Source organism: Lathyrus oleraceus, chromosome 4 (assembly GCF_024323335.1).
Source record: "Lathyrus oleraceus cultivar Zhongwan6 chromosome 4, CAAS_Psat_ZW6_1.0, whole genome shotgun sequence".
NCBI lineage: Eukaryota > Viridiplantae > Streptophyta > Magnoliopsida > Fabales > Fabaceae > Lathyrus > Lathyrus oleraceus.
In genome coordinates this window covers 382454625-382462804 of record NC_066582.1, presented here as the reverse complement: position 1 = coordinate 382462804, position 8180 = coordinate 382454625, and the positions used below count along the sequence as shown (strand labels likewise).

Here is an 8180-nt window from a genome sequence, read left to right as displayed (position 1 = left end):
TCGCACTGCCTTTAATTTGTTTATTTTCCTGACACGATTACTTGTCAGATTTATATTATTTTTTCAACGTATCATTTCCGTGGTTTACTTTTAAAATCATTTGCACACTTAACACTTTATCTGCCTAAATGATTTATTCCATAAATCAATTATATGCTATGTTGTTTAACGTAACCATGTCAACTAAATCCTTAGTGTTGGAATGTGAGGATTGTTGTTTCGACGATACTCTGCATGTTGTATCTGTAGGAATACTCTAGAGGCTGTTTTGATTTTAATACAAGTTTTATGTGTTTAATTTGATCGGTTACTACAAAAGTAGATCCGTGATTAAGTCGGGTAAGATCGAAATCCTTCTGACATTTAAGATAAAACTTGGTTTATTTTTAATTGATAAAAACAGCGAAAGCGTTTTGTTAAATTAATTAGGAGATTTTAATATTATTAGAAAGTGATTTTAAAACTAATTTTGGACGCGTTTATAGGTTTAGGATTTGGTTGGCCGAGCATATGCCGGAAACCCTTTTATGTTAAAAGTTTCCAATCAAAAATACTTTTCAACTGAGACTTAGAGGTAATTATATAAAAAAAGATTTTTTTACTTTAACGCAATATACGATCGGTGCAGCGTGAGCGGCTGGTATAGATTAGAGGTTAGATCTGGTTCTGATTACGCTAACGCGACAGTTCTTTTGTAATTAACACTTTTTCAAGGAAGAAAATATTTCCCCATAGGTAATTATATTTAAAAACAATAGGAGTACTGTTTAATCAATGTGAATTACATTTTAGTATCATTTTCTCTAAATTTATCTTCACTATTTTTAATTTTTGTGCACTCTATACATCTGTTTGATTAGCCTTCGATAAACACCGTAACGATAGTAATCGATAGATTGACATTGGTCTCTGTGGGATCGATAATCTTTTATATTACTCTGATGTATTCTGTATACTTGCGGAAAGCACGCATCACAAAACCATAAAAATTCTAAACAAAAGTGATTGCACACAAGGTGTTCGATAATTTGTCTCTATTGTATTTTTGTGTATTTTGTCATTGGAAATCAACTTTACTATTAGTGTAGCATTAAAGTGATTATGGGTAAAAGTTTTTTTGATCAATTTGTTCTCATTATCATATTTTTGATTATATATATGCATATTCGGCCTTTTCGATAGCGGTTCAGTTTAGATGATTCGGTCGGATCACTTCCGCTAGCCGTTAAAATTTTCAAAATATTTTTTATAAGGTTTTTTAACTTGGGATCTATTCACCCCCTCTAGATAAGTCACTTTCGTCTAACAAGTGGTATCACGAGCTCCAGTTAATTATGTGCTTCAATATTCGCTTATTAAAAAATGGTTACCAAACCTAAAGGGACGTACAATAGAGCGCCCGTATTTACCGATAAAAACTATGGTTAATGGAAAGCTTATATGCATATACATATCAACTCGGTTGATAAGGGTGTTTGGGTCGTCCTACCAAAATCAGAAGCACAATGAAATGATAATGATAGGAAATTATGGACATATGATTTGAAGGCACAAAATATCCTCATATCTGCACTTGGTGTTGATGAATATTATCGTGTTTTCCATTGTGAAACCGCCAAAGCTATGTCGGGCGCATTAGTTATGTGTTACATAGAATGAGATAAAACTATTACTAATAAAAATTATATAATTTATTAATTGTGTTGTTGTGTTTAAAAAATTTAGATAACTAGAGGTAAAAATGAATGGAGATGATAGTAATGTAAACAAGCTTTTGATGCTTATAAATCATCAACTTACAAAAATGGAGATAATAGCAACAAAAATTACTCACTTGCTCTATATTATTATATATCATTTAAAAATATAACTTATATAAAATTATACATTTGTTTTATAATATAAATAAAACAAGTTTTTGGTCGGCCAAAGGACCAAGAAATAGCTACTAGGTTAGACACACACACACACACACACACACACACATATATATATATATATATATATATATATATATATATATATATATATATATATGCGTAAGACTTACCGTACACACACTTTTCATAATTTATTATATCCCTTTTAGACTCACTCGCTAACTTAGGTGTTGCAGGAGTAACCTTACAGGTCCACTCAATATTCCACTGTACCGGTGACTTGCAACAGGATATCTCGAGCCCACTATCGCAATTCACGTATAACTCTGGTTCCAATCTTGAACGATGTCATCATCTGTAGGAATCGACTTCTGATTCTTGCAAATTTCCACTATAAGATCATGTCTGATGCAAAAGTCATTTCACAGTAACCGAATGTTGGAATCTGGAAGATATACTAAGTCAAGAATTTCTTCGAGCCTTCTGACCTGACACCATTCCCAATTTTTGGTGTCGCTGAGGTCTGACGAAATTACTACCTAAGGGGAATGCCAACAACCAAACTCCCTTCAGCTTACATGAATTAGAACGCGAAACAGGGAGATCACAAAATGAAATTGAGAATTCCAAAACCATGAAAGGATCCAAGAGATCCTCAACGCAATGTTTCAAAGCCTTGACCTCCAAGGTAATGGAAACTCCATGAGGCACCAAAAATCCCGGTGGTTTAAAATGCCTTAGTGCAACCGCAGACGCAATAATGGGAGTGCAAATTTCAGGCCAACGAGAAAGGAAAATACCATCGTGAAAATCTCATCTCACCACTCTGTAGGGAAAAATTATAGGTCCACTAAAATTAGACACAAAGAAAACGGATGAGAAGAATGAAAAACATGCTCGTATTGGTTATCCTATAGAGAAAGATGTCGTCAATGTTATAGGGAAGATCCCAATTGACTGTGCTAGACGGGGCACAGCCCCTAACTCATCAACAAGGAAACTTCATAGTGAATACAAAGAGATGGTCTCCCCTCTTTTCGGGTGCATTTTCAGATATGGATGTTTTAGAGAAAGATCGGTTTTGAGAGAGTTGTTAACTTTCTTCTTATTTTTTCTTTCCTTTGTGATACTTTTTTCTTTAAAATGTTTATGTAATATTTTTAGAAATAGAAAATTTATTATAATAGAAGAAAAAAATATAAAATTCTAAGTGAAGGAGTAAAAAAAACAAGTAAAAATTATTATACTTGTTAGGGGGTTTTGAACTGCCGCAAATAACCAACATATTTTGGCATCGATTAATGCCATGCATCCTTACTTTTTAAGTTAATTTGAGGGACATTTTTAAAACCTCCCTAAACAAACAGTCGCAATTAGGCGTGTTTTTTTTTGTAGTGGATACTCAGTTTGCATCAATAGAAATTATTTAAAATATTCATTCTCATGATATTCAATTAGAATATTGATCAACATGTAACTTTAAACTAACCTAATTTTCTATCTAAAAGATTAAACCCTAATGTTCTACCTAAAGAGTAAACCATGAGGTTATACCTAAACGATTAATCCCTAATTGAAAAAAAGACTAACCAATTAGTCTGGTTTCTTTGTCGTGCATGTCACCTTCCTTCACCGAGTTGTGCGATTTCCTTGTGAAAATGAAGTAAGGTCGTAAAATGAGAGAATGAAGATGTGCGATGTATGATGATATTTATGTGCGGTGAGAGATGGAGATTTTGAGTTTGGGAAAGAAACGAGTGTTTTAAGATGGAAGAATAGAAAACTTGTGGTTTGTGGTTTGTTAATGTGTTTAGATTATTTTATTTACACAATATTTACTTAATAAAAATTACACCCGTTAATCACTTAGTTAATTACTAGGATTAATATTTTGAGTTATAAAATTATACAAAAAATTTCCGGTCCATCTAACTTACAACCATTTTAAATTTAATCGGAGTAATACAAATTTGATTATAATAATAATTTTAATTTACACCTATTTTTAAAAATATGGTGTCTTTTATCACGTGCTAATACATAAAATGACGCTTTATTTACTAAATTACCACCGTGTTTCTTATTTACACTCAATTTTAATATAAGAGGTGTAAATTTTAAAATTATATTCTCACTTTGCACTAGTGTGTATTTCAAATGCAATTCAACTGTCGTTAAAAAAAATATTTATATACTAACAGGAATTTTAACTTACAATCAGTATCAATCAAACATTTGTATATATAAATGTCTTTTACTTACAAATTTATACTAGGCCAGCAATATAGATCTCTGAAGTGTAATTTTGTTACTAGTCATAGTTGTATATGTAGGACTGAATATGAAATATATATTCTCTCCTCCGTCCTATAATGAGTGATCTAATTAACCATTTCATACCTATGAAGAAAAGTGTAAAAATGAAAGAGAGAATGATGTTTTTATCAAAGTATTCAATATCAATTTTTTAATACATTTGTTGACTCACATTTGTACCAATATCCTTAATGTCACGTCACGTTAGTAAAACTTAACGTTTTTTGATAAAATTTTATCAAATTGGCTAACGCAAGTGTTTTTAATGAACTAACGTGTAACGTTTATTAGATAGAGACTAAAGTGAAATCTCAAACTAAGTTAAAGGACTTCATAATTAATTAAGCATTATTTTTATCATTATATGATTGTGTTTTCAAATATGTATAGATTCTCTTGGTATAACATCATAGATATGCGTGCATTTAGATTTTTAAACAATGTAATTTGATATTCTGTGTATATTTAGATTTTATAACGCTCTTTATTACTTCACATTTAAAATCGATGTAAAATCTTTTTTTCAACCGAAATAAAATATATTTTTTTGTAGTAATGTGCTTTATTTCTAAAACTTTATTTTATCATGAGTTTTTATTTTAATAAATATTATTGTTAAGAATTGAATCACAAATTAGCAAATTACATATATGTATGATTTGGTTTTTAGAAGACTCAAAAATAATTCAAAAAATAATTTTGAGGTGTTTGATTCTCTTAAAGTAAAACTAATTGTTAGCTCCAGAATTGAATCTACTTAAAATTAAAATTTGTAACTTCTAAATTTAAATTTGATTTTACATCAAAATTTTATTTTTAACTCACTTTTACATCAATTTATAAGAACATAAATAACTTTATCTTCGATTCATTTTTAAATAAAATTAATTTTATATAACAATTTTTATATCTCTTTAATTTAACTAACACGTATCAATTGAGATAATTCTTTTATTTTAAAAAAAATGTGTGAGTTTAACTATAAAAAAGTTTAATAAAAAATTAAGAAAATACCGGCATCACATGGTGGGAGAGCGGTAGAATGTAGTGGGCCATATAATTTAATTTGTATGGTACATTTTCAGATGTATAGTGTTATCACATTTCTATTTAAGGCATGAGGTTGCATCCATTATCCTCATATCATAGCATCTCTTTTCTTTCTTCTATTATTATATTTTTAGTTTCTTCTCAAAATGGTGCTAGCTGGCAAGCTTATTACTGAACTTGGAATCAAAACACCCGCTGACAAGTTTTACAAACTATTTACATTAGAATTTTCCGAAGTGCAAAACATTTGTGAAAGAGTTCATAAAGGCAAGCTGCATGAAGGTGAAGACTGGCATGACACTGATACAGTTAAACACTGGACTTATGTCATAGGTAACTATATTTCTAATTCATTTAACATGCCTAACGTGGCAATAATTTATCAATTCAATTCATCCATTAAAAAATAATCAAATCTAATAGATTGATCCAATCCATCCATCAAATTATATTGATCTATTAATCCATCCATCTTATTTTATAAGTCCAATGGATTTTAGATCAGTACGTAAAACAACAATAACTTGCTTCTTTATCAACAGTTTCCCTATTTTAGAAACTATACTACAGTTCCTGCATATAGTTAATTTAATATGCAGAGTGGTTTGTTTACTCCATGGAAAAATTAATGATGCTCAGAATTAGATGAACTTGTCTATATTTAATTTAATATTCACGTTAAAGTGACTTAATTGGTTTATATTGAATTTTTATTTTTTTGGGATAAAATTAATTAATGAAGAAGTAAAATTAATCAAGACATTAATTAATCAAGAAAGTTAATCGAGAAGTAAAATTAATCAAGACGTTAATTGATTAGAACTAGTTACATAAGAGAGATAGATATTAATAACTAAAAAAAATTCATAACAATTTTTTTGTTGTAAAATTAACAGAAAATTAAAATAAAATAAAATATCTTAATGAATGGATTGTATCTCTTAATAGATGGATTGAATTGAACTTTATTGAAAAAAATTTAATGAATTATTAAATGATTAATGAATTGTTTTGATCCATTTTACCATCTCTTACATGCCAACCAAATCATCTTGTTTTACTATATTTTTCTATCATTAAATTTATATATGTGTGGAAAATATTATTAGACCTGTTGTTTTCTATAATTCTTACGTACAATTATTTTATTTTTTCTTGGTATTAATTAGCCGTGACATGACAACAGGTGGTGAGGTACACACATGTTATGAGAGTTTTGAAGAAGTTGATGAACAAAATAAAAAACTGACTCTCAAGCTTTTTGGTGGAGACATTGAGAAGCACTATAAGCTCTTTAAAGTCACCCTTGAAGTAGTTGATAAGGGTGATGGCACTGCTGTTGCTAAATGGACTGTTGAATATGAGAAAATCAATGAGGATATTCATCCTCCAAATGGATGGATGGACTATCTTAGCCAATGCACTAGAGATATTGATGGTCATCTTATCAAAAATTAATCATTAAGGCATTATATGATGAATAAAGAATGTTTAATTAAAATTGGCGTGATGTTTGTAATGGTATGCATGTAACCTATACAAGCATGCATGTTTGCTTTTCTTGATGCTTCCTTTGTATGGAAAAATGTGTCGGTCATGTCATGATGATCGGGCCTTATCATGTTATTATTGTTGTAATGCAAATTAAATATTTCTGAATCATATAAATTTGGTTTGCCAAATAACATTAACTATAGTACGTAGTAATAGTATAACAAAATTAATTTCATGTTTAACACAAACTTTCATATATTATAAGATGATTGCTTTAGACCTACAATTATTAATTTTTTTTAAATAGTTAGAGAAGTTAATGGCACTTGTAGAGTATATCTTGTCCAACCCCCTTGAAATATATACATTTCTTAAAAAATAGAAATACAACGAACCTGTCTATTTTATATATATATATATATATATATATATATATATATATATATATATATATATATATATATATATATATATATATATATATATATATATATATATATATATATATATATATATATATATATATATATATATATATATATATATATATATATATATATATATATATATATTTAAAATACTTTTGCATATGTATATATTTAATCTTGACATTTATATTTCAAGATATTGTTGTAAATTTTGATTATAAATTTCAAAAGTTTTAAGTGAATTTGTCACTCTTTAAATGATGAATATTAGAAAATATTTTTTATTAATTATTATTATCATTATTATTATTATATGTTTTATTTAATAATTTTGACTTGGTCAAATAACTAAATTTAATTAGTTTGACTTGACTTATAGTCAAATCTTTCCCTCCCTTTCTTTTACCTCCATACATAATAGTTTTCTTATATTTATTGATAATATGACGTGAAAAACTCTCTTTGTCTTCTATTCCTATCTTTTTTTTTGGTTACATATTTTTGTCAATATGTTTCTTGTTGTTGGATTGCTTCAGATTTGTTTTGAGACACATAAATTCTTAAGGATAGGATTCCTACACGTCTCATATTTGTAATGATTTATTATTTTGTAGCTTGAATGATTGATATTATAAAGATAGATAATCAACATGTGTCGGTGGTCAAATTCTACAATAATCTTAAAGATTTAAATTAGTTTTTGATAAAACTCAAATGCAAAAATAATCGCAAAAAGAATCATGTTTTATTGTCTTGTGAGACTCAACCAAAGCAAATGCATCGATAATATTGTAAATTCTCAAGGTACAGCCTTATTCTCTTTATTTGGTAGATATATTTGGAATGAAATCCCTTTCAGAATATAATTCATGCTGATTAAATGTTGAGCTTTATCGTCTTTGATACATAATTATATATTTCAATGGTGTTTTCCTTGTAATTAAAATATGAAATAGTATAGTTTTTTTTTGTACTTATTCATTGGTTGTGCAGTTTTTTTTTTAAACTTTAT

At 28.2% G+C, this 8180-nt stretch overlaps 1 protein-coding gene across 1 annotated transcript; it reads left to right on the top strand.

The window, feature by feature from the left end:
* Positions 1-5313: 5313 nt before the first annotated feature.
* LOC127075569 (MLP-like protein 34) lies at positions 5314-6931 on the top strand. The gene is made up of 2 exons (XM_051017031.1): positions 5314-5579; positions 6433-6931. Exons 1-2 carry the CDS (start codon positions 5393-5395, stop codon positions 6702-6704), a joined length of 459 nt encoding a protein of 152 aa, XP_050872988.1. The 5' UTR covers positions 5314-5392; the 3' UTR covers positions 6705-6931.
* Positions 6932-8180: the final 1249 nt, after the last annotated feature.